This window comes from Hipposideros armiger, unplaced genomic scaffold (assembly GCF_001890085.2).
Source record: "Hipposideros armiger isolate ML-2016 unplaced genomic scaffold, ASM189008v1 scaffold_383, whole genome shotgun sequence".
In the NCBI taxonomy this organism is placed as follows: Eukaryota; Metazoa; Chordata; class Mammalia; order Chiroptera; family Hipposideridae; genus Hipposideros; species Hipposideros armiger.
The window spans coordinates 717,320-743,115 of record NW_017731733.1 but is presented as its reverse complement, the minus strand read 5'-3'; the positions used below and the strand labels follow the sequence as shown (position 1 = coordinate 743,115).

General features: G+C 38.1%; 1 protein-coding gene across 1 annotated transcript in view; it reads left to right on the top strand.

Annotated features, from left to right (window-relative positions):
- The window catches only part of MRC1 (mannose receptor C-type 1), an 80,867-nt gene that overhangs the window by 41,466 nt on the left and 13,605 nt on the right, over nt 1-25,796 (top strand). The window contains exons 10-23 of the mRNA XM_019662941.1: nt 1,874-1,989; nt 3,961-4,109; nt 6,016-6,215; nt 8,700-8,827; nt 9,320-9,407; nt 10,833-10,977; nt 12,559-12,600; nt 13,848-14,011; nt 15,227-15,294; nt 16,537-16,637; nt 17,328-17,470; nt 17,861-17,975; nt 21,409-21,575; nt 24,635-24,737. Of these exons, the coding sequence (XP_019518486.1) occupies nt 1,874-1,989; nt 3,961-4,109; nt 6,016-6,215; nt 8,700-8,827; nt 9,320-9,407; nt 10,833-10,977; nt 12,559-12,600; nt 13,848-14,011; nt 15,227-15,294; nt 16,537-16,637; nt 17,328-17,470; nt 17,861-17,975; nt 21,409-21,575; nt 24,635-24,737 (1,729 nt within the window). The remainder of the gene's footprint in view (nt 1-1,873; nt 1,990-3,960; nt 4,110-6,015; nt 6,216-8,699; nt 8,828-9,319; nt 9,408-10,832; nt 10,978-12,558; nt 12,601-13,847; nt 14,012-15,226; nt 15,295-16,536; nt 16,638-17,327; nt 17,471-17,860; nt 17,976-21,408; nt 21,576-24,634; nt 24,738-25,796) is intronic.

The window sequence follows — 25,796 nt, the reverse complement described above, 5'->3', positions numbered from 1 at the left end:
TCCTTCTTTGTTTAAAATGTGTCCTCTATATTTTCTTCAATTGATCTTTAGATCTTCTCATTATCTTTGCCATTCTCCAGGCTTAGTCCAACATGTCGATATTTGGATCGATTTTATTGGTTCCTTTTGGTACCCGATATGCCTCTTAGGTTTGAAGACTAGTATCTTTTAATTCTTGCAAATTGTCAGCTGTTAATTTTATTTGGTGCTTCTGAATTTTATCTTAGATTGGTGTTCTCATTCTATTTTCAATCAATACTTTTTTTAACCTCGTTTCATATTTTCATTCCTCTGCTCCACTCATCCAACTTGCTAATCTTTCTGAAACCCTATTTTCTACATTTAACCTGGCCATTAAGTTTATTTTTTAATTAAAGTTTATTGGGGTGACAATTGTTAGCAAAGTTACATAGATTTCAGGTGTACAATTCTGTAATACATCATCTATACATCACATTGTGTGTTCACCACCCAGAGTCAGTTCTCTTTCCATCACCACATATTTGATAACTTTGTATTTTCCTTTTCTTGAAATTCTATTTTTGTGTGTGTTCAGATCCTCTTGTTTTTTTATTCATAGCATTTGATCTTTCATTATTGATTCTATTTCTTCTTTTGTCATTTAACCTCAAACATGCTGATTTTTATAATATTTTCCCAGGTTGTGTTAATAAGTTAGATTGTTGACTCTCTTAAAATGAGTCATTTTCTCACGTGGTTTGTAATTTTTTATTGTAAACTAGTCCCCACCCTAGCCGTCAAATGTCACAGTCTTACATGACCTGTGTTGTAGAAATATTTCTGTTGTGTGGTTTTGCATTTTACTTCTCTAAGTGCCTGAGATTCTCCTTTTGTAGACTAAGATTGCTATTCTTTGGCTGTGGATTCTCATACAATGTGGGTAGTGTAAAGTTGGAACGAGTACCCATCTGTGGTATGGGTTTGGACTTTTTCAAACAGAAAATGTCCTTCCTCTCTCCCCCCACCCAGAACCCTAGGCTGATGACAAGAATCCCTGTCATTTCCTACTTCTGTAGGGAGAATTTTCTTGCTTTCCTTGCCCAGAGGGACTACCTGTAGTGGGTATCATCTTTATGCAAGGATGTCAGTTCCATCTCCCTACCTCAGATGGGCTGATGGCCAGTTATCCTAATCTGCATGGACAATAGTACCCCAGCCCCTAGACCCTATGACCTAATCTAGGTCCGATATGCCCCGGGCAGCTGCAGTCTCAGCTGATAGATTTTCCATTCCAGCTTTTCGTTTCCTACTTATTTTTGGTACCTGAGATTTCCCCTTCTTTCATTCAAACTCTAGTATGGTTTTTTTTGTTTGTTTGTTTATTGTTATGTTTTTGTTTAGCATTCCTCTGTGTTGGAAGTATGGGAGGAGAACCATGCCGAATCATGTTGCCATAAGTTTGATGAGTACTCTCTCCTAGGACCAGCTGACACGGCTTTAGGCTCACCACCTAGTATTGGCCTCATAGGCAACAAGGCTTGCCATTCTGCATATTATTTCCTATGGTTACCTATTCTAAAACCAAAATCTTAGTTATTCTGGTCAGTTTCCTCAGTAAACATTTCCCAAATCGTTTTGTTGGAGGATGCCTCAGAATTGGAGAGAATGAGCACTCTCCACCCATTTTGCACCATGATGCATCCTAGGAGGAACAACGCACTTGTTATCTGTATTCATAGAAATGGTTTTCAAATGACTTGTGAATAATTTGAAAATGCAAAAAGTGCATTTCAAATGACTCATATTTGAGTTCTTTAGATGCGTCTCTTGTTTATCAATGTGTGTTTCATAATATATTATTAAAACAATATCTAATAAATATGCATGGTAATGTGTTTGATAACATGAATAGGGCTGGAAAAGACATGGCTTCTACTGCTACATGATTGGACACACACTTTCAACATTTGCAGAAGCAAACCAAACCTGTGTAAATGAGAAGGCTTACCTAACAACTGTTGAGGACAGGTATGCAATGATTTTAATTTTATTTTACAAAATGTCAAATAATGAAAAGTTTTCAGAGAAGCCTAAGTATCAATGTGCTCTAAATTGCTGAGTAAATTACATATGACATGAGGTATGGCTTGTAAAAGCAAAAGAATTAAAAATCATATCCTCATTTGAATTCTTCATTAGAAACATTGTAAACTATTTTGCTACTTTTAGTACTGTAAAACAATATTCAGAATTGTTTATTCATATGCTAGTAAACGTAGTTTATGGATCTAACTTTTTTCTATGTCTATTTTTTGAAGCAGGGAAAGTAAGTAAGTTGTTCAGGTCAAAAATCCCATTCTAGCTCTACCATTTTTTCCACAAAAAAAAATAGGGCAGAGAGATTTACTAAATATTTTATTCATTTTTCTCTTTCTTCTATTCTTTTCTTTGCTGGTTCACTAGACTGATAGGTCAAGAAAATCACATGGATTTTATGTAACTTTTGACCTCTAGAGTCCCATCTATTTTTAAGATTTTTAGTATGTGTCTATTTTCCCCCTACTCTGCAAAGCACTAGAATAGGCCCAGGAGAAACTTAAAAGGAAAATTTAAATGTCCATTTCATTTGCAGTAAGAAGGAAAAATATTACTGAGTTTAATACAATAAGTTATAATTTTCGGCCTTTCAAAGCAGACCCAATGAAATGTAGAGGATGCTATTGATAGTAACACTCCTTTGATAAAAATGAAAGATGTCATAGAATTTGTAGAGTCTTTATAAAAGAACTTGTGTTTCAACCTACATCCTTCTTTCATGGTACAGTTAAATGTCTAACACATTGTAGCACCCTGATAAAATGCTAACATCTGAAAGTCAGAACGTAGACCCTTTTTATCTTATGACAAGGAGATGAGCTGTATATCTTTAAGTACAATGGGGACATGTCATTGATCTTTTGGTCTGTTGGAGCAGAGATTTCCCTGTTTTATACATTTTAGATTTGTTTTTCATTATGTGTTTCCTATGATATTCTTAATTCAGGAGCTCACTAACTGTGGTTAAGTTTGGCTTTTAGACATTTAAGAAAAATTGAGGTTGGAACTTCTAATTTTTGTCTTGTTTTGTTTTCAGTTTGGGAAATGAAATTATTCAGAATAAGGTCAAACAAATGTTCTGTTATTGCAACTTTCTTTGCATTTCTCTCTCTGCTCTCTCTGGAGTCACCCACATCTCCCTTTGTTCCTGGAAACTTTGGGCACCACTATTGTTTTGCTCTAAAGAGAGATTTTTGCCTACATTGCTGCCTCATTGTCTAATATTTGTCAGTTAAGACAAGCTTTGGTTCCTTTACTAAACACGTTGTGTTATTACCAGATTATGCCAAATACACAGACGAGATCCAAAGGGCAAGAAAATGTTGGAATTCGTGATTCTGCTCCCAGTCCTTTCTAGAGATTGAATCTCTGCTTCTCTAGATTTCTTGATAATTTTCTTTTCTGTTTCTGGGCAGATATACAAGAATGAAATTCAGGGGAAAATCCACATGGATTTGTATTATCCTTGATAATGTTATGGCCTCTCAAGTTATTTAGCTAAGCATTGTGTAGAACATTTGAAATATTTGAAAAGTAGACTGATTTTTAAACAATGTATTTTTAAATGCTATAGCTCTCTCCTTTGCATTTTCAGAATTCTCTTCCATTTTGAGGAGCGGTAAAGAGAAATGATTTGAGTATATTTGAATGATTTTATTCATTCACCTATATGGTATTTTTCCTTCCTAAGATCACATTTCCTTAGTGAAAATTTGCATAATACCAATGACACATACATGTAACACAATATGTTTGAGTTACCAACTAAATCATAGCTCAAACATAGAAATGAGATACTTTTCATGTTGACAATTAGAAAAATTTACATAAATATTTCTAAAATTAATTGTAGTTAATTATTTAAATTATTTTATTATTATTATTATTGTTGTTGTTTTTTAGATATGAGCAAGCCTTTCTAACTAGTTTGGTTGGACTGAGGCCTGAGAGATATTTTTGGATAGGACTTTCAGATGTACAAAACAAAGGGACCTTTCAGTGGACCATTGAGGAAAATGTTCAGTTCACTCACTGGAACTCCGACATGCCAGGTATGTGCAACGATTCAGTCTGTGGGTTTCATTCACCCCGGACATCCATCGGGAAAGCCTGCTACTCCTCCATGTACCTTTCCAAATAGACTACGTAAATGAATTGTGCTTTCAGTGTTTTATATTCTATTCTCTTTTTGTTTTTCTTTTTAAAAAAATTCCAATTAGTTTGCAGTGGTATAAGAAAACAAAGAAGACACAATCTCTAGGTTATCTGGTACTGTTCTATTTGAAAAAAGATTTATGAAACCCTGCATGGTCACAAATGTTCCAAATGATTAACTTATTTCTAAAAGCTTAACACTATACTAAAGGGATATGAAACTTTTAATGAATAGAAATATTGGTGTGCTTGAGTTGATGGAGCAAAGATAGTGCTTATGTGGAACTCATTGTTTCTATATCATGTATGTGTTGCCGTGTTTAGTCCTTTATATGCATTAGATTGTATTTTATCCTTATGAGAAACCTGCAAGGTAAGTTGCCGATCTTCATTTTAAAGATGTAGAAACTGGAACTCAGAAAATTTATGTCACTAGAAATCTTCCAACCATGGATTTAAACTAATCTGTGTATTTCCCAAATCTGTGCTATTTGCACTAGCACCATCCTTCCTCCCTATAAATTTTGATTTGCTTCCTTAGTAAGTAGTTTCTGAAATAGCCTCTGAAAGATTCTTTGCCTTCTTTATACACGGGTACCATAGCATATGACAACCACCAGGAAATTCAACATCCTTTATAGGAAATGTTTCATTGTGCCTGGGCAAAAAGCTAAAGACAGAATAATAGCTCAAGTGTGTGAATTCACTACTTACCCTAATAAGTCCTAATCTTTAGTTCTTTTCATTTGTTTTCTCAGCTCTCAACAGGAAAATAGACCAGTAAACGGGGTAGTGCAATTCTTGTTTAATTATTGAATGTTCTGAAAAAATAGTAAGATTTTAGTTCATTTTTAAATAACTGGGCAATATATTAAGAGCTGAGTGCACACTTTTTACTCTCTAGGACGAACTCTTTAATTTTGCTGGTGTCGTTCACTCAGTAGTAGGATTCTGAGAGATTAATCTAGAAATGTCTTTAAGGAATATAAATGGATGAAACAGGAGCCAGAGGGAATTGGGGACATTAATGACAACACTTTGAAAAAGATGTACCTCCCAGAACTTTGAGAGTTGCTCAAAACACTTTTAATGTCCTTTAAAAGAAGAATAATAAAAGACAACCTCATCTTAGCAGCAAGGAATCCTAATGTTTGCAAAGCTCTGTTTTAATTAATTACTATTTGGCAATCATCATGACTTTAAAACAGAATTATAAACTATTAAGCTTAATATAGTCCTCATTTTATGTACTTCTTCATCCATGAAAACATTCATTACAACTCTACGAGGTAGGAGGTGCTATTTGCATTTTAAGAGGAACCAACAAGTTCCGAGGGACTGAGGTCTCCGGTGCGGCAGTAGCTCATTTTGAAATCTGTGAAGAACTTCTGCTTTGGGGGACCTACATGGACAGACTCGAGGGAACAAAAGGGTTTTGAAGAATTTTTTTTTTTAAGAAAGAAATGTTAAACTACTTTTTTGTTATTATGGTCAATTTTATTATACTGTAATTATTGTATCCTTAAATGTCTATATGCGGGGGGGCACCCTGCCAGATGTTAGAAATACAAAATGTTACCCAAACCGTGACCTTTGAGATCATAATTCAGCTGGGGACATAAGCCACACAAAGAAAAAGTAAATAATGGTTCGGATAGCACGAGTCAATTGCCAAATGCGGCAGGATTTTCTCATCCCATGGAGATGTGGCCGCAGAATCGGACCCTCATTTTTGAGCGGTCTCCTGTGGGCATCGCCAACCTTCGGCAGCACCTTTGAGTGAACTCTACACCTTTCACACAGGGAGAAAACCAGGCTGTGTTGCCATGAGAACTGGGCGAGCAGGTGGCTTATGGGATGTTTTGAGATGCGAGGAAAAGGCAAAATTCGTGTGCAAACACTGGGCGGAAGGAGTGACTCGCCCGCCGGAGCCCACAACAACACCCGAACCCAAATGTCCAGAGGGTTGGAGCGCCTCCAGCAAAACAAGCTTGTGTTTCAAGGTAAGTCGCAATTGCTAAGCTACTACAGAATTTGGAATGTATTGTACTTCAGCTTAAGGAATCACCTAAGGAATTAAAAAACAAAACCAAACCCAAAACCACCATGCCCGGGCTCCACCTGTAGAAATCCTGGTTTTATTGATCTGGAAGGGGTCCAGGACATGACTTGTTTTTGAAGAGCTCTCCTTGGGTAGATGTTAGTGACCAGTGGCATTTAGACCCACAAACAGCTGACAAAACAAACACAGGTCACAGCTGCCCTTCGCCCTGTGCTTTCCATCCATCACCCGGCTCTCTGCATCCCTCCTCTCCCAGACTTCCTGACTCTAGTCTGAGCTCGCATTTCTTTTAGTCTTCATGAACATTTCTCTCCCTCTTCCTTCTCTCCCATTGCATCTCATTTTTGCTCTGTTCTTAGAGCCCAGCTTTTAGTTAACTGAATTGATAAAGGACTTTATAATAATGCCCCAGGGGTGTCCTGGAGATAATGCTCTATTGTTCTATGTAACCCCTGATGATTTTGCCTAATGGGAGATGGAGGCTGTGTTAAATAGGGGCACATGGCCATTCAGCGCCCTTTAAGTGACAATGTGACCCATCTTCTGCTATTATTTTATACAGTCCTAGGCTGGACCATACGTTTTCTCCTAATGCAATTAACTTCACCCAAACAAATAAACAATCAACCAACCAACCAACCAAAAGCACCCACGAATTCAGCATTGGGTCTTTTTTCCCCTTCTCTCTCATAAGTCATATTCTTTCTAGAGAAGGTGATATTTAGCCAAATACAGAAAAATACTCATCTGCTGCTTAATGATATGATTCTCTAGAAGTCCTGCTCTCAGGACCTCCGTTATTCAATCCTTTCAATGGCGTATGGCCGTGGCATGCCTTGTAAAACAGGCAAGGTTGATGAAGAACTTGAATTACTATAATGTGTGTCAGAATTAGGTTGTTTCATATCTAACTCGAGGGATATGGCTTGTTAGGTAGAAAACTCCCATTAGTTGCAATAGAGACTGATGAAATGTTCAATCCAGGTTAGCTGGTGCAAGCTAGAAGCATGATTTATATGGAAGGGGATGTATTGGGCCAAGACAAGAGAGGGTTTTGTAAATGCCTGAGGACCAACACAAAGCCAATCACATATTTATTGCTGCCTCTGGACACTTTTGAGTCACTGCAGGGAGGCCAGGTTTATCCTATTCACAGCCTGAGGGTGGTAGGCTATGGTGATTTGTCACAGGATTTTGAGAGAAGCAGCAGCATTGCAGAGCTGGGAAGCAAACCAAGTTTCCATCAGGTGTTATTGAGGTGGATGTTCAACAAACCCACATATGTGCTTCACTAGAAAGTTTGGGGTAGGGTTTGTTTGGAAATATACAAACCATCTTTGTACAGATTAAGATGTGGGAAATATTAATAAAATTCAGGTGACAGTAGATTGATTTAAGAAAATGAAATCTTATATCACAGTCTAGCGAGTCGAGGTAGTCACAGGAGTCTTAGGGATTTGGGGTTACTGACATGGAAATTTATTCAAGACACCTTTGTCCAGATAACTCAAGTTAGGGTCAAGGTGAAGGTCGCCTTGGGTTGCTTGATGACAGCTGGGCAGCCATACTCCATTGGAAGCAAATCCCTTTTTCCACAGGCCTTGGATGATGGGGCCATGACTCAGAAAAGATGAATAAAAATGATAAAAGCTGATGGAGACAATGATCTCCCATATGATTTGCATACTGATAGGTGTTTCCCAGACTGTCATTGTGGATTCCATGTCACTGCAGTCCTCTGGATAATATGACATATTCCCTGAATTATGAACCTATTAAATTGAGTTTAGCTTATAACACATCTTTTTAGGTGCTCTGCCAGACAAGTGTCTGTTTTGGCATGCGCTCCAATAGTTGTGAAAATATACACTCATGAGAAAAAAAGACAAGGCAGTTTTGAAGGACACTGCCAATGAAGTATTGAAAGTCTTTCAATACTTTTCAATACTTAGCTTTTATTCATTAAAGCTAAACAAGAAAACAATCTGTGGCACAATCTTAGGGAGGTTATTATCCTTACAATATTCTTTGTTCATGTTTACTTTCTCTGTATGAAAAGTTTCTTTCATTTTTTTTTCCCCCATCTCAATGCCACTTTTCACACTTAACCAAGTCAATCCTGTCTTCCATAATGAGCTGTATGCTTAACCCTTATGCCTAAGGCTTCTAAGATCTTAATCTAATTTCTCCTGTACTATCAGACAATTTGATTTTCTAAGGCTTTCTGAACAAAATGATCCCCCAAATTTTGTTACCCAAGTATTCAGTCATAAATTCATTTTTAACCAAGAGGAGTACATTGTTTGGAGCCATGGCAATGTCTTGCTTTTTTATAAATAAAGCCTCATCAAAAGTGAATAATTCTTTTTCTTGATTTGATAAACTACGAAGTGCAAAATAACTTCTGAAACCATGTCATCTTTAGCTGTTTACAAAAGGAAAATACGAAAAGAAAACATGGTTTGAATCTCGAGATTTCTGTCACGCTCTGGGTGGAGATCTAGCGAGTATCAACAACAAGGAGGAACAGCAAGCAATATGGCGGCTTATAACGTGTGTATCTTTTCTATATACTACTCCTTTCTGTTACCTGTTTGGTGCTAATGCTGTTGAGGAAATTTTTACATTTCTGAAATTGTTAGGTCATGGTGCTACTGTGAATCCATGTAGCATATCCCAAATCCTTTGGCCCTTTTAAATGTATTGTAGTTTCACTTCCAAATGCTTTAATTTTGTATAAATTCAATGATGAATGGTCCTATAAAAGTACAAGACACTCAATACAGATTGTTCAACGAATAAGTGAATGACTACCTTTCAATGCTTTACAATTGTTTATTCTCAAATGGTGGTTTCTTTTCGGAGATATTTGTGGGTTGCACTAAAATGTGTTTCTATTGCATAATACTTAACATTTGGTCATTGCATTTACCTGTGTACTAATTTATGTTTTGGAGGTAACTTTCAAATTTGATGAGTCCTTATAAGTAACCAAATTTGTTTGATGCCATTGCATAAGCTTTCTTTATATCTTGTATGTTGCAGGACTACTGGAAGCTACCATGAACTGTTTTGGTTGGGGTTGACATATGGAAGTCCATCAGAGGGCTTTACTTGGAGTGATGGTTCTCCTGTGAGTAATTTGATTTAATATATCATTTTCTTACTTCATCATGTAGTATTTATTTTAATATTATCCTTTGGCTTAATCCACATTTTTGGTAGTTATTATGAAAGCTAGAGACATTTTTTTTCTATGGAAAATAAATTCTATTTTAGAATAATTATTCTGCCCCTGTCTTAGTATAGTTCTCCTAGTCACCCAAGGCATAACCATGTTGACTAGATGAAAAAAAAATTTTGGAAACTCATTCCACTAGTTTCTATAAAATAAAATCTTTATTCTGTCATGTAAAATTGATATATTCAAGTAGTAAAACTTTAAAAGAATTGAGTACAGTAAAACCTCAGATTGCCAGTAACTTGGTTTGAAGTGTTCCTCAAGATGAGCAAACATGTCTATTAGGTTGGAGCAAAAGTTAATAGCTGTTTGTGCCATTACTTGTAATGGCAAAAACTGCAATAAACTTTTGCACCAACCTAATAATACATTTTAATTTGGTAAACGAGTGATGTCTTGCAATACGAGTAGTTTATTTCCAGAACGAATTATGCTTGCAAACAGAGATATTACTGTATTTTATAACCTCTTATAGATCAGGAGATCTGGAAACAACTTTTGATATTTCATGAATAACCATTAGGCTTTGTCAGACTTCTCCTTTCTCAGAAATGGAGAAGTGAGAGATAGGGCACTTGCTGGCAATGGTTAGTACACTAGTTGTCGCAGGAAGTGATTTTGTGATTTCAGTTCTACCTCCTCTTATAACACACCAGCAACTTTTCAAGGAACTTCGGTAAGGTGGTATATTTGATGGCTCCATTGATATTGGAATTTTATATATTATACCTCTGGAAAATAAATCCTAATGCTTAGTCTAAAACCCTATGGGCTATGATTCCATGTTGAAAATTCCATAGGGGACCTAAACCCAGCCTTTTATCTATTTCTACTGTCCGTTTTAGTAAAATTTGGTAGTTTTTGTTAGCAACATGTTATAGGCCTGTTCCTTTTGTAAAAAGAGCTAATACATTTCTTTATGCTACCCATCTAATAAAGAGATGTAATCAACACCACACTGAAACATTATCCCTTAAGAGCTATAAATGTAGGAACTCCTAATACTGAGAAGTGGAGCTCTTTGCTTAACTTTTCCGATATATAAATCCCACTTTTGTGGCCCTGGAGCCATTCTATTTAATGAGAGTAAAGAAAATTTTATAAGAATCAATAGTGTACTCTCTTCAACTTCAAAAGTTTCCATGTAAATGAAACCTATTTCTTTCCCACTCATGTTTATAAATTTTGCTTTCAAAGTACAGCTTTGAAAAGTAAATGGATTATAAAATGTAAATATATCTTTCCTGTTTGGATAGATGATTGACATTGGCTTCATATAAATGGTCAAGTGGTTTCCATGTAATGTTTCTAACATAGGTTTCATATGAAAATTGGGCTTATGGAGAACCTAATAATTATGGAAATACTGAATACTGTGGAGACTTGAAAGGGGATCCTGGTATGACCTGGAATGACATTAACTGTGAACATCTCAAGAACTGGATTTGCCAGATAAAAAAAGGTATGATAGCCCGTTTTCTCTTTTATCTCAGCTTGAAGAACTAACCTCCTGACATCCCAGCGTCTTCCCTTCCTTAGGGGAACCAAACAAACAAAAATAGCAAAATAAGGGAACTGGCAGGGACCATCGTTTCACAGGATAAGAATGAAGTCGCTGAGCACAGATAAATTCTCCAAAGGAACAGAAGATCAAAAGGCCACCCGAGAATCCTAGACCAGAATCACGTCCTCAGAAATCGTCCCCATGAGCTGTGATTTCTGACTCATGCCCTATAGTGAGGGGGGCGTGGGGGGGGGGCGTGGGTGTTCTACTCTGTGAGCAGAATATTGAACATGCAATTTCTGTTTTTGGAATTTTCACTTCTGACCTACGGTTAGTCAGTTGAAAGCTTCCCTAAGTCCGAATAGCTTAAGTACTGATTTGTCAAAGAAGTGCTCAACACAAAGAACAGCCACCGTCTTGAGGTCCCTGATGGTTTTAGGACCCACTACTGGTGGTGAAAACGTATCAGTGCATGCTATCACTCATGACCTTGACACAGAAAGTTCCACATTTCCAAGTCAGAGAGTGAGGTCAGAGGATCCAGGTTCTTATGTTAAAATAAACAAACCAACAGACCCACCCTTGAACCAAAATATCCGTCAACTTCCTCATTTGTAAACAGATAAATAGAACTACATTGCCCTCTGCTGTCAGGAAACCTTGGCTACTGTCTCAACTCGACTGCTAGAGACGTACTGTCTTGCTGGCTGCTTCTTTTCCTTGCCCCAGCTTAGATTCGTGCTTTCAGAGTTTTCAGAATGGAGGAATAAATAGTGGCCAGTTTTTCTTTAAAATTATAGCTACCAATGATTTGCTTCCTTATGTATTCTTAGTAAAGTAGCTCTGTTCTTACAGATGTGGAATACATATTCAACCAAAAACTAAGGAACCCAAGTCCTTTTATCAGATTCCAACAAAGTTCAGATATATCAGTAACTACTTGGAGAGAAAAATATTTCATTTACGTTTTAGTGAAACATACATTTAATAAAAAATAAGATTCTTTGAAGGAAATATATTTTATAAGTAAAAACTAGACATTTAATGGTTTCAAATAATGACATTGTTAAATGATTTCACAGCTAATAATAAGATGTGTTAACATCTATTGAACACCTTCTAAATACCCATCACTCATGTATTTTACCCCACCTATTTACCCATATTACTAACTTCTTTTGCAGTTGACAAAGTTAAGGGTTAGCATTTTAAACCCAGCTCTGACTCCAAAACTCATGTTCTGCTTTTTGTGGGTTTTTTTTTCCCCTTTATATGACACTCCTTGTGCCTGAAAGCTCTCTTACAATTTCTGATGTCTATTATTGTACCTACTTTGTTTATCTCTTAACTCGTAATTCTGTTTTCCTTCATTCTCCTCCACAGCATGATAACAGAATTGGAGAGTGTAAGGGGGTGGGGGGTGGGGGGAAAGAACAACTAAGTTTTTAGCTATATCAACTCATGAAAATAGTGAAACCAGAAGGCTATGTAATAGCAGAAGTACAGAACACTTTATAATAATTTTATTTTGTTTTCCAGGACAAACACCCAAACCTGAGCCAACACCAACTCCTGAAGACAGTAGGTGTTTTTTTATTTTCTCATATCCATATTGATATTTTCCCCCTCTTTCCTCTCACAATGAAAAAAAAAATTACCCTAAGAAGGTGGAGAGCAGAAGTTCTTAATATCTTTGAGAATCTCATGAAAGTTTGGATCTTTTTCTCCAGACAGATGCTCATACGCACAAACATAAGGCAATTGTTAGTATAATTTCTCAAAGGCTCATGAATCAAATCCAAACACACATGTTTCTTCTTTAGGACATGTATGAGTTTCCTATGGTTGCTGTAACAAATGACCACAAACTTGGTGGCTTACAGAAATACCCATTTATTCCCTTACAGTTTGGAGGTCAGAAATATGAAACCCGTTTCATTGAGCTAAAATCGAGGTATTGGCAGGAGCATGTTCCCTCCAGAGGCTCGAGAGAATCATCTGTTTCCTTGCCTTTTCCAGCTTCAAGAGCTATATTTCTTGCATTTATTTCATGGCCCCTTCATCCATCTTCAGAACCAGCAATGAATGTATCATCTTGCTTCAGTTGTCACATTGCTTTCTTCTCCTGTAGTCAAATATCCCTCAGCCTCCCTCTATCAGGATACTTGTGATTACATCTGGGTCCCACCCAAATAATGTAAAATAATCTTTCCATCTCAGGATCTTTAACTTAATCACACCTACCATGTCCCTTTTTCTGTGTAAAGCAACATTCACAGATTCCAGATATTAGGGTCTGGATATCTTTGGGGTCTCTTATTCAAGCCACTACAGCACAGATCCATAAACCCTGTGGTTTGGCAGGAGCCTTAGGCACCTCCTGGTATGTGAATTTTTTGGTTCTCCAATTATATGCTGAAACACCCAAGTCCATCTGTTACAAGTTCCTTGTTATATTGAGATGAAAGCTGCTTTCTCAAGCTTCTACTCCTTGAACCTACAACATCATGGGTGCATGGATGTAAATCCTTCCGGCTAGATGATCCCACTGATGAAACTAACGTTGGGAGTTCTTTTACCCAATAATGATGCATGGAACTTAGTTGGGAAGAGGAAGTAGCTAGTTTTTACAGAGTTGATGGAAAGTAGATATTTGGCCTTAGGTAATTCAGTCTGTATCTGGCATAAACATCCTGCTTATTCTGGTGTCTCAAAGTTCCAGATACCTCTGTTATAGGTGCTCTGCTCTTTTCACTTTTGTGTCATACATACCAGCTTCTGGAATTCACCAAAGTAAAACTCATCATCTTTTTTCATGAATGTTTCAGATCCACCAGTCACTGAAGATGGGTGGATTATCTACAAAGACTACCAGTATTATTTCAGCAAAGAGAAGGAAACCATGGACAATGCACGAGGATTTTGCAAGAGGAATTTTGGTGATCTTGTTTCTATTCAAAGTGAAAGTGAAAAGAAGTTTCTGTGGAAATATGTAAGGAAATGATTAATTTAAGAATGGAATAGTGACATGGGATAAGCAAAGATAATGTCTACAATGTCTACATGGTGACATTTCAAAGTCTGTGCTGAGTTTGAACCTGCTAAGGTCAGGGTAAAGAAGTGAATGGCAGAGGAAGGGGTGTGGATATTGGCCATAATAGAAGTAAAATGACCTGATTGCTTGACTCTTCAGTGAGAATCACAGAACCCAGTGGCACTTTTTAGCTTGGGCTTTGTGAGGATCCATATTTTATGGTTTTGAGTTCACTAATTTGATTTACAAAGATTATAATTCCTAATTAGATATCAGTGCTTTGTGTACAGTGCACTGATTATTAATTTAAAAAATTAATTTATTGATTATTAATTTTAAAAATCTGTCTTAGTTAGACCAAATTGTTGGTTGACAGATAGTACAGCTTGATTATTCATATAAAATTTTTTCTCGGTTGTACCAAAATTGTCAGCTAACAGTAAAGGTGTAATTAATTTTTTCCAAGAGCTTGCTTGGCTCAATCTTTCTCTTTAAAAATCCTCATCAGAAAGGAGGTAAGAGGGAGAGGAAAAAAAAAAAGTTTAATGGTAATGAAAGAATAAAAATCCATTTGATTACAAAAGTATTAGAGTGTAAGCCTGACTTTCTTAATCTGTGGATATACCTTGGTTTGAAATTCTCAGGATATTTCCTAATATTGCACAAATATATATACGTGGATGAAGAAGTCTTTCCTCAGATGCATAATTCCAAATGACTACTTTGTTTTTTAAAGATTGTCTTCGACAACCTAATTATTGTAGACATTTGAGATATTATAGAGAATGACTTAAGGTATTTGCTTTATAAATGCAGGTTGTTTTATAGTGTGTGGATTTTTCTTTTTATTTCTATGAAACACATAACTTTGAATATACTACAAAATTTCTGCATGAATTTCTCCTTAGAAAAAGTCCCATAGGCTGCCTCGCTAATATGTAGGTTTTATTTAAGAATTTGCTAGGGCCAGCCAAGTGACTCAGTTGGTTAAAAGCTCACTCAAGAGTGAGAGCTCTGAGCAGCAGCAGTTCAATGCCCGGCCTGATCTGAGCAGCTGCTGAGCTGCCAACAGGTGGCTGGGTGGCTCAGCTAAAAAAAAAAAACAACAAAAAAACCCCAATTTGCTTATTATATAAGTATAGCTCAAACTACATGTAAACTTCCATGTTTTAGGTAAACAAGAAGGATGCACAGCCAGCATATTTTATTGGCTTATTGATCAGCTTGGATAAAACATTTACGTAAGTAAATCAAAATAAAACAATTTTGCCTAGGATACTGATCTGATACACCTAAGTTACTCCAATGCTTTTCTTTTGCTGAATGCATTTTCAGAAATCTTCCAGGATTCTCAATCTAACACGCTTCCTTAAAAATACCAAAAAGAATTTAAAATAATCCTATTAAATGTTTTCAGCATTCTAATTCTCAAATAACTCAAAATCTGATTTAATCTTGCAAAATTTCACCTGTCTTTGTTTTGGTATGTTATCACCTATTACTCAATCATTGACTATGAAGATGTATTATATAGATGTTGAATCAGAATTCACTTTAAAGTTTACGATTTCTACTTGGACTCGTTGGTGCCCAGAGTCAAAAAGTCCTTTTATGTTACCCCTCTCACAGCTTTAACACACATTCCTTTGAGAAACTCTTTTGATTCCATTAAATGCTATCCCTTCAAAGGAATGACTGCACTGTTTTCCATTAGATTCAGGGGACTGGAAAAGCTATGGAAGGGAGGAAGTTAGTACATTTTGGGGGTTTCTTTCCTTGTTCATGAATACTCACGTTCCCCTAAGTTTGAAGAGCAGATATGTCTTCCAGGCTTGTACACAGATGTTTTAGGCACATGTGTTCCTTGTGGCTGTTACTGCCACGTTTTTCGAGAGATCTCTTAGTCCTTTTCTAGCTGTCTCTGAAATTGTGCAATTTTATGAAAACAAGCATTGGTTCCCATAACTTAGGAAAAACCAGAGTAAACATGAAATTTGGAGAATGGGCCTCACGAGAAACTCCTTATCTCAGCTCCCTATGTGTGGTTGTGATTTGTGGGAATGATGCCTAAGAAGTACTATGGAGGACTTTTGCTCTGGCCCACTTCCGGAGTAACTGGGATCCCTGTTTCTTCACCCACCTGAAGACTACAGGCAGCTTCTTCCAGGGAGGGAAAAGAAGACAGACTAGTCTAGGAGTCAGTGTGCTACAGAGAAGCACAAGGCACGGGAAGCACCAACCACCTAGCTAGTTTTCCTGCTAGTCTCTCTAGAACCCCTCCTCTCTAGAGCCTCACTCCAGAACCTTCTCTCTGGAAACTTTCTAGAGCCCTCTCTCTAGAACATCTCTTTAAGATCCTCTCTTCTGTTAGCTTAGGATCCTGGGCTCCCTTCATCTTGACCGACTTGCCCGTTCCCGCCACTTGGCTGTAGCCGTCATCCAATAATTGGAATGTTGCTAAATGCCTGCGGTTTCTTTTCCAGTTGGATGGATGGAAGCAAGGTGGACTATGTGACTTGGGCCCCAGGTGAACCCAATTTTGCAAATGACGATGAAAACTGTGTAGTCATGTATTCAAATTCAGGTAAACAATATACAAATATTCTTTTATTTGGCTGGTGGTATAATGTGTCATCTGCTACCTCCCTGGGCTAAGAGGAGCAAATTATGTCCTTAAATCAGGCAAGAAAAAGAGAGAGAATAAAGGAGAAAACAATTTTAGTAGCACAACTATTCAAATTTTAAGGAGTATGGATGCTTAACATGTACTCTAATAAATGGCAAAGTCAGTCTTCTTCTCATTTTATAAAATATTTTCTCATGTTCTGATTTGAGGAAAATACCTAGAATGTTTATCTATCCCCTTTATCTCTCTCTCCATGTCTTTATCTTCAAAATGGGAATAATGACAAACTGTTAGAAAATTAAACAAGATAATACGTTTAAACACTAAGATATGCTTGGTATATATTAACTTTAGGTATTATATGATTATTATCATAAGCGATTATTGGCTATTTAGATAATATATCTGCAACATGAAGAATGTGCATGGTTCATAGGGAGCTCTCTGTACAGTTGAACTATTATGAGTTTAAGTGAAAGAGTAAAAGGATATTGCACAGATTTTTTGAGTCACTTGTGCAAATTCAAGTTTGATTGTAATCTAAACCAATTTTGAGAACTCTTATAATACATAAAAGCATTGCTTTAAAAAAGAGTGTTTTTAAACATAAACATGCTAATCTAATTTAACTATTTTGTTCTTTGCCAGGGCTTTGGAACGACATTAATTGTGGTTATCCAAATCCCTTCATTTGCCAGCGCCATAACAGCAGCATCAATGTCACAGCTATTCCTACCGCGCCCCCAGTCCCAGGAGGTTGTAATGAAGGTTGGCATCTTTACAATAACAAGGTAAGAGGTAAATTAGTAGCTGCCTTGGCATTGATACATATGGACAGTGAAAATGCAAATCTCTCAGCTCTCTTCTGCTTACCTCACCACTGTAGAAAATTGTAGAATAGGTAGAGATGCCTGTGTCAATTCTCTACGGATATTGAGAGTATATATAAGGATATTATCCAAACAGTTGTACCCTTTGTCGAGAGAGAGAGAGAGAGAAAGAAAAACTTTGCAAAGAGAGTTAGTGGGTAGTAAAACAGACTTAATTTTTTAGATCTCTATTTGGTTGTGAGGAAATGTATATTTAGCTATAATCTTCATAAATAATTTTGATGTCTTTCGGTAGCCTTTTTACTATTATCTTTAGTTAATCTCTATGGCTTTTTTTTTCTTCTATCCCAGTGTTTCAAAATCTTTGGATTTGTTGAAGATGAAAGAAAAACTTGGACACAGGCACGAGACGCTTGCATAAAATTGAAAGGAAATCTGGTATCCATACGCAATGAAAAAGAGCAAGGTATGCAGGCCGTTGTACAACCAACGATACATTAACCCATGTCATTTTCCTCATAAAATGGTAAAACATTGCTGACTGTAAATGGCTTTTTGGTGTTCCACAGTAAAAAGTAGAAAGGGAACAAAAATCAGATTGAGAACTAGTTTATTCAGTTGTAGGTACCGTACTGGGCATTTTACATATAAAGTAGCTTTCCATTGTCAGAACAATGCTGTGAAGCAGGTGTCATTACCCTGTTTTGTGAATGGAAAAATGGGGTTCAGAGAGCCTTGAGTCAAGGAGCTTCTGATTAAATGTAGGGAAGGGAGTCAAGCTGGACCTCTCAGCTTACATCCCATTGAGTTTCCACCAAACCAGCCTGCTCCCAGAAGAAGCAAAGAAATAGAGTAGCTCTAGCAATAAACTGAAAAATTGATGATTTCCCATTTACTGCTCTTCTAATCATGTGACCACATTAATTGTCATGCGATAAAACTGATTTTTAAATATACACTTTGAACAAATTGATAAAAATATTTTGATAAAACATAAGGATAAGCCAGAGCTTTGAAGACGAAAACTCGCCATATCCATTTAGCAGATTGTAAAAATTCAACATGTTGCTGTCAAGAGAAAGGTGCTTGATCACTTCTGCGTGGTCTTTTCGGGACCACCTTATCTAAAATAGGTATTAGGTTAAATTTGTGACTTGTCACTGTAAGGAGAATGTTGACCAGCTGCAGGCGACTCAGACAAAAGTGATTAAGCTGATGAGGACTGTTTGAAAGGCCCTCAGGTTTGATAGCCTGGAAAAGAGAGGACATAGACTTAGAAGGACCAATCTATATGGCTCCCGAAGAAAGACATAGAACCAGCGAGTAGCAGTTATAGGGAAATAGATTTAGGCTGAAACTTACAAGGTCATTCTAGCAATTGGAATTGATTGGACGGGTTGCTTTGAGTTTTCTAAAGGGCTGTGAAAATGCTTAAACTGGAAGGTACTCAAATGGATGCTATAGAGTCCCATGTATTGACTGGTACCTGGCGTGGAAGATGCTCAGTGTTGGCTGTGCATGAATTGATGTGAATGTTGTAGGGGGGTGATGTGGTCTGGACCATTTCTAAGTTCCTTTTTGGTTCCAAGGTTATTTGACGTCTAAAATCATTTACTAGAAAAAAATGGTATGTCTCAAAATGTATATAAAGGGGAAAAAAAAGACCCTGGAATCATGTATGGCACTCTCCCAAATGTTTGTTTTACTCCATCAGTGCTGCCATGTGCTCTCTTGGAATGTATTGTACAATAAATCAACCAAGCTTTCACTGAGAACCTTCGACAAGTTCAGCAATTTGCCAGACACTGAAAGAAGAGGGTCAAACCATAGCATATCATAAAAACATTTTAAGAATCTAATATCCATATTTCTCTAGCTAGTCTACCACATTTTGGGCTTAGCTACCCACAGAGAAACAGAATAATTGAGTTCCTCTCTTAACCACAAAGTGCTGATTCCTGGCATAACAAAATTAGAACCTAGGTAATAGAGATGTACAGAAGGAAACAATTTTCACATAAAATAACATTATTCCTGGCAAAACAGGCACATGCTGTTGAATTCTTATTGTGGTCGTTTGCAGAAAAAAAGTCAGTGCTGAAATATTGGCAGGTAGAGCCTTTCCACATTTAATGTCAACTTGGAAGAAGGGTGAAAGCTATGATCTTTAGGAAATAAAATAAGGCCAACATATACATCTACCCATGTTCTTCTCCCTCTCTGAAAAATAGTGGCAGACAAAAATGATTTGTTTTAACCTTTAGTTAACTGGAAAATAAGCAAATCTCTTATCAGGGTGGTTGTTGCATCTACCACTCTGTAAAAGAATAAGCATGGAGCAGTGGCCCCCTCCATGAAATTGTTTGTTCGTGAATAAACACGTAAGTGTGTCTCTGTGGGTTTCTCTCTATTTTGCATTTTCTATTAGTAACCCAAGTGCTCAGTCCATCGACTTCCTATTTGCATTCAGAAGTCGTGTTCAACACTATGTGTTTAGAAATTGTTGTTCTGTGGAGTTGGTGCTCATCTTCCTAGGCGTCCACAGCTGCTGGCAGGTGCTGTCGCTGACACCAAAGGCAGCTGCTGTGGGAGCCATTGAGATGGGTTCACGGAGGGGACATGAGACATGTGTACGCTCAAGCCTTTTTTTGCTTCCACATATGTTCCACCATCCTCTCTGCCATGGAATTGCTAAGGAAGCAAGAGGCCATATTTGCTGTATGTGCTCTGAATTTCTCTAGGTCTTCTCTCCTAGTGATGTGATGTGACCACGTAGCATCAGGGTGCCCCCTGGGTCCCCGTATACTTGGTGGACAGCAGCTGAACCCTAGGAGTTGGCCGCACAGGGGGAGCCCCAGTTGGGCAGCTCTTTTGGTGTGGCAATCCAAGGTCACGATCATTTGACAGCCTAATACTTCTTGTTTTGTTTTGTTTTTTAATATTTTATTGGGGAACTGGGGGAGAGGAACAGCACTGGGGAATCAGGGGAAGGGGAACAGACAAGTTGCTGTTGTTTTGTTCTTCAGTCTAGTTATGGAGGATGTTGCTTCACTGGCCCAAGCTGGCACCATCATTGCACTCTTCCCGGGCGAGGCAGATCAGTCGCCGGCCTCTGGATGGCTGCTCACAGCGGCTGGTGGCCGCTCACACTGGCTGCTGGCTACATACGGTAGCCCATGGCAACCCACTGCCACAGGGGCTGCAGCCTACGCCGTTGCCTGCGACTCACAGCAGCCCAGCTCCAGGTTGAGCTGTTGTTCAGCATCTTAGCTGTAGAGGGCAGTGTCACTGGCCCTCATATATGGGATCCGAACCAGGGCCCTCTGGCATCCCAAGCCAGTTCTTAACCATCGCGCCACTTGGCCGGCCCAATGCTTCTTGTTTTGACAGTGTTCATTTTCAAAACCTTTCTGGATGAAGAGCTGTATTTGCCCCCTAGTTATTCTAATCAGATGATCTTATCTATAGAATCAGGACACCTGCTAACTCATAGGATGACTGTGCGTGAATTAGAAAAATGTCCCTCTTACTGCAAGACGGTAGGGAGCCATGACCCAGATCGGGGTGTGTGAAATGGAGAGTGGGGCATGAGATGGACTTCAGCCTCCCTTCTCCCAGGACCCCAGTGCCCCTGGGCAGGGCACAACCTGTGCAATTATGTGTAGTAGCCCAGATAAAACCTAGACTTTTATTGTGCAAAACGTTTCAAAGTCCAAAGCTGAAGCAATAATCCAATGCTAAGGTTAGAATGTGGTTGTTTTCGGGGTAAGTGCTTTTAAATAATAATAAAGACATTAATTGCATGCTTGGTATTTTAAAGTGAACATATTTTAAATATTTTCTATATTTTCAGTATTTTTCCCCAAAGTTAAACATTATCTTGTGAACCTGTCTTACAGCATTTCTTACCTATCAAATGAAGGACTCCACTTTTAATGCCTGGACTGGGCTGAATGATGTCAATTCAGAGCACACGTTCCTTTGGACGGATGGGCGAGGAGTTCATTATACCAACTGGGGGAAAGGTTACCCGGGCGGAAGAAGGATCAGCCTTTCTTATGAAGATGTAAGGTTCCATTGTGTAATGGTTAGCACTCTGGACTCTGAAGATGTAGATACCACTTTCAGGTTACCTTTCTGTACACTATCAGTGTGCTTCAAATCATCATCTTAGTGATTCATCTTCTGTGAAAGAATCCACTGGAGTACTTCTTGATCTGATTCATTCTTGCAGATTTTAACTGTTTCAGGCTGAGCCATCCTTGAAAGGGATAAAAATCAGTTAACAATTCTTCAGAGCTGGCCGAATGGCTCAGTTGGTTAAGAGCTTGCTTAAGAGTATGAGCTCTGAGCAACAATGGTTCAAGTCCTGGCCCGAGCTGAGCTGCCACTGAGCTGCCAACAGATGGCAGGATGGCTCAGCTAAAAAAAAAAAAATTTCTTCAACGGGGCGGGGCAGGTGGTGATGGCAGGGAGGGATAGGGAAAGCCAACTCCAGTGCGGTACACTGGAACCTAGAGTTATCAACTTTTTCTGTGTGTCAGCTGTCCCTAAATTCTTTTTAACTAACTAATTAATTAATTAATCTGCAATTACAGTTGACATTCAATATCATTGTTATTAGTTTCAGGTGTACAGCATAGTGGTTCAACATTTATATAATTTAAGAAGTGATTCCCCTCACTAGTCTGGTACCCACCTGGCACTATGCATAGTTATTACCATATTATTGACTATATTCTCTATGTTGTACTTTACATCCTCATGACTGTTTTGTAACTACCAACTTGTACATCTTAATCCCTTCACCTTTTTCACCCTGACCCCCAAGCCCCTCCCAACTATCACCCCAATAAATCTAGTACCCATCTCACCATACATAGTTATTATAATATTGTTGACTATATTCCCTATGCTGTACTTTATATCTCTGTGACTATTTTAGCTGCCCCTAAGCCCTTGAAGCTGTTGTAGCATTTGGGGGTATAGGTCTGGAAGCTATTACTACTTCTAAAGATATTATTATCATCTAATTATTATTATCATTATTGAGTTACATTTGTGGTATGCTTACTATGTGTCAAATACTGTGCTAAGTGCTTTAACCCAAGAGACAGGTGATTGCTTCTTTATTTAACTACTTTGAGTCTTAAATCATTGAATAGTGAACTAATCAGTGTTGAACACTGTACTTGCATATTGTGAAAACATGAAGAAACATAAGCTTTTGTTCTTACCTTAAAGCAGCTCACACTTGAGCTAGACCACAAGTCTTATATAAGAAAAAAAACAGTAAAAAAATCAAAGTGCATAATTAGCATAAGCTGTAAAGCGCTGTAGTAGTTAGGAGGAAAGAAACTTATATGGGATGCAGCAATCTCATCATCACACATCTGTGGAGCCCTTTATGGGTGGAGGGAAGGAATATGAATCAGCCAGGAGTCTTTTACTCAAGAAGTTTAAAACATAATGATCAGGGGAACTTGATAAGAGGATGGGGAAGGCCCTGTTAGGTGGGCAAGGTGAATCAAGTCTTCAAGAAGGTCGGTTCGGTCAGGGATAAATGGCTTTGGATGTAGCAGGGGTTTTATGCAGAAAAGGAGGAGTAAGCCTTGAAAGGTGGAAAGCAGCACATAGAGGAATTTAGATGTCCTATTAAAGAGTTTGGACTTTGTCAGATGGACAATGAAAAAAGGTTGAGCAGGAAAATGATCTGATCAAAATGGCATTTTTTAAAAGATTTTATTGAGGAATTGGGGGAGGGGAACAGTGCGGGGGAATCGGGGAAGGAGAACAGATAAGTTCCTGTTGGTTTGTTCTTCAGTCTAGTTGTGGAGGACGTTGCTTCACTGGCCCAAGTTGGCACCATCATTGCGCTCTTCCCGGGTGAGGCAGATTAGTCGCTGGCCTCTGGACGGCCGCTCACAGAAGCTGCTGGCTACACACGGAAGCCCATGGCAACCCACTGCAGCAGGGTCTGCAGCCTACGACCCATGGCAGCCCAACTCTAGGTTGAGCTGTTGTTCAGCATCTTAGCTGTAGAGGGTAGTGTCACTGGCCCTCATATGTGGGATTTGAACCAGGGCCCTCTGGCGTCCCAAGCCAGTTCTTAACCAATGCGCCACTCAGCCGGCCCGCAAAATGGCATCTTTATGAGAATTAATTTGGTAGCTGTGAGCAGAGTAGATCCATTTTGGTGGTGGGTAAGTGATTTTCAGTGGAGACATTCTTTGAACCCTTATTACATCAATGAGTGCTGAAAATTTGCTAAAGAAGTTAAAGTCGAACGGAGTGAAATAGAATTTACTTAGAAAGATTTTAGGGGCAAGAGGTGAATTTTATGTCAAGCAAAAAAGGATCTTTATTGCACAAGTGTTTTGTTTTTAGAACATGAAGAAAAGCAGAAACAACAGAAACAAAATCTGTAATCTCACCCTTCAGAGGAAAAAAAAACTGTTCATTTTTTGTTGCTTTTATCCCTAGAATTTTGTTTAGTGTTAATAAAAATATAAAGTTCATATTTCACAACAATGGGACCAAAACACATACTGTATGATTACAATTTCAGGACCTGAAAAAGGGAAAGATCAAATCGTTTGAGCAGAGAGAATTTTTCAAATGCATTTTGGTGGTGGAAACATTCTTGCTGCAGACAGGTTTTGGGGACTAGAGCAGAGACCCTGAGCCAGGACAATGGAAGATAAAAATAGCTAGGAAGGGATATGGGTGTGAGAGAATCTCTGAAATGTAGGATTGGGGGTTCTTAATACTTGAGGATCATAGGACAATGAAGCTGGAGGCACAGAGGCTGAGAAGTCAACTAACTGTAGTGCAGACTGTGTTAGCGGGTGGATCGGGGAATCAGTAACATTCCTGATAGCAACGTTTCTCAGACCTATCTCCCGAGTGTATCCAACTCTATTTGGTTTTCAACTAAGTAACAAGGGTTCAGTGTGAGGGATGTGCATGGAAAGTAAGGATGACTTGAACACACTGTACATGAATGAGGACGATCTTAAAATTTGGAGGTTGGGGATGAGGGATGCTTTTGGCTTATTAATGAATTGATTTAAATAATTGTTGAGTCACACTTTCTCTCTGCCCCCCCCCTCCCTAAATATACAGGCTGACTGTGTTGTTATTATTGGAGGGAAATCAAACGAGGCAGGAAAATGGATGGATGACACCTGTGAAAGTAAACGAGGCTACATATGCCAGACATCTTCTGGTAAGTTCTACTAAACTTCACATGTCTGCAAGAGCTGGGGTTTTACATTTTTTTTTGTTTTTAAATGACCTCCCCTGTTTTGCTGTCAACAGTAAAGTGCTTAAAAAATATAAAGCCTTATTTTAAAAAAATGGCCATTCCCTTGCACATCCACAGGTTTCATTCTCATTTTAATCCATGTCTGCCTGTGACAGACAATACAGGTAATATTTTCTCTTATTTACTAGGAGTATGCCCTTTCATCCATTACCAGAAAGTTTTGTGCAGACTAAACTTGAATTTGAAACTCTGTCTAATTTTGTTAGAAATTAGGGATGTTGCCTACCTGTACCTTTTAAAAAAATGTCAGAGCAAGAATACCTCAGTTTAACTTGTGCAATTTGAGAAACGTGTATGAGAATCACGGGCCTAAAACATCGTATATGCCTCATTATTTGTTCTGTACTCTGTGTCTTTTTCTTTTTGTTTTTTGTTTTTTTGTTTTTTAGCTGAGCCATCCTGCCACCTGTTGGCAGCTCAGCTCTGGCCGGGACTCGAACCGCTGTTGCTCAGAGCTCATACTCTTGAGCGAGCTTTTAAACGACTGAGTCACTCAGCCAGCCCTGTACTCTGTGTCTTAAAAAATGGAGATATCTGATTGGTTCCTTTTTTCATCTTAAGAAGGCTGACTATAGTTAAATGGAAATAAAACAGAATATGTGGATAGTTACTGAGAGTCAAGATTATGGTTGTACACATTTTAGTTTCTAGTGAAACTGGAAAAAAAATGTCTAGCTACCACAAGAAGCTCAGAAATGAAGAAAATAGGTTAGAGATGAAGTTTGAAAAGGGCTTCATCCTGAGTATAGCTCTTAGAGGATGAATTTGAGTTCGAAGGTACTTGTTCTCCCAGATCTAACAGGTCTTTTTATACTTTTTTGGGGAAACAGGGAACTGATGACATCTCATGACTAATACCAGTGATGACTGGAATTCACTTGAAATATTTGCAAATGATTGTAAAGTATTGCAGATATTCTAAATTTCTATGATTTCAAAAGCTGATGTCGGCCATGTCAC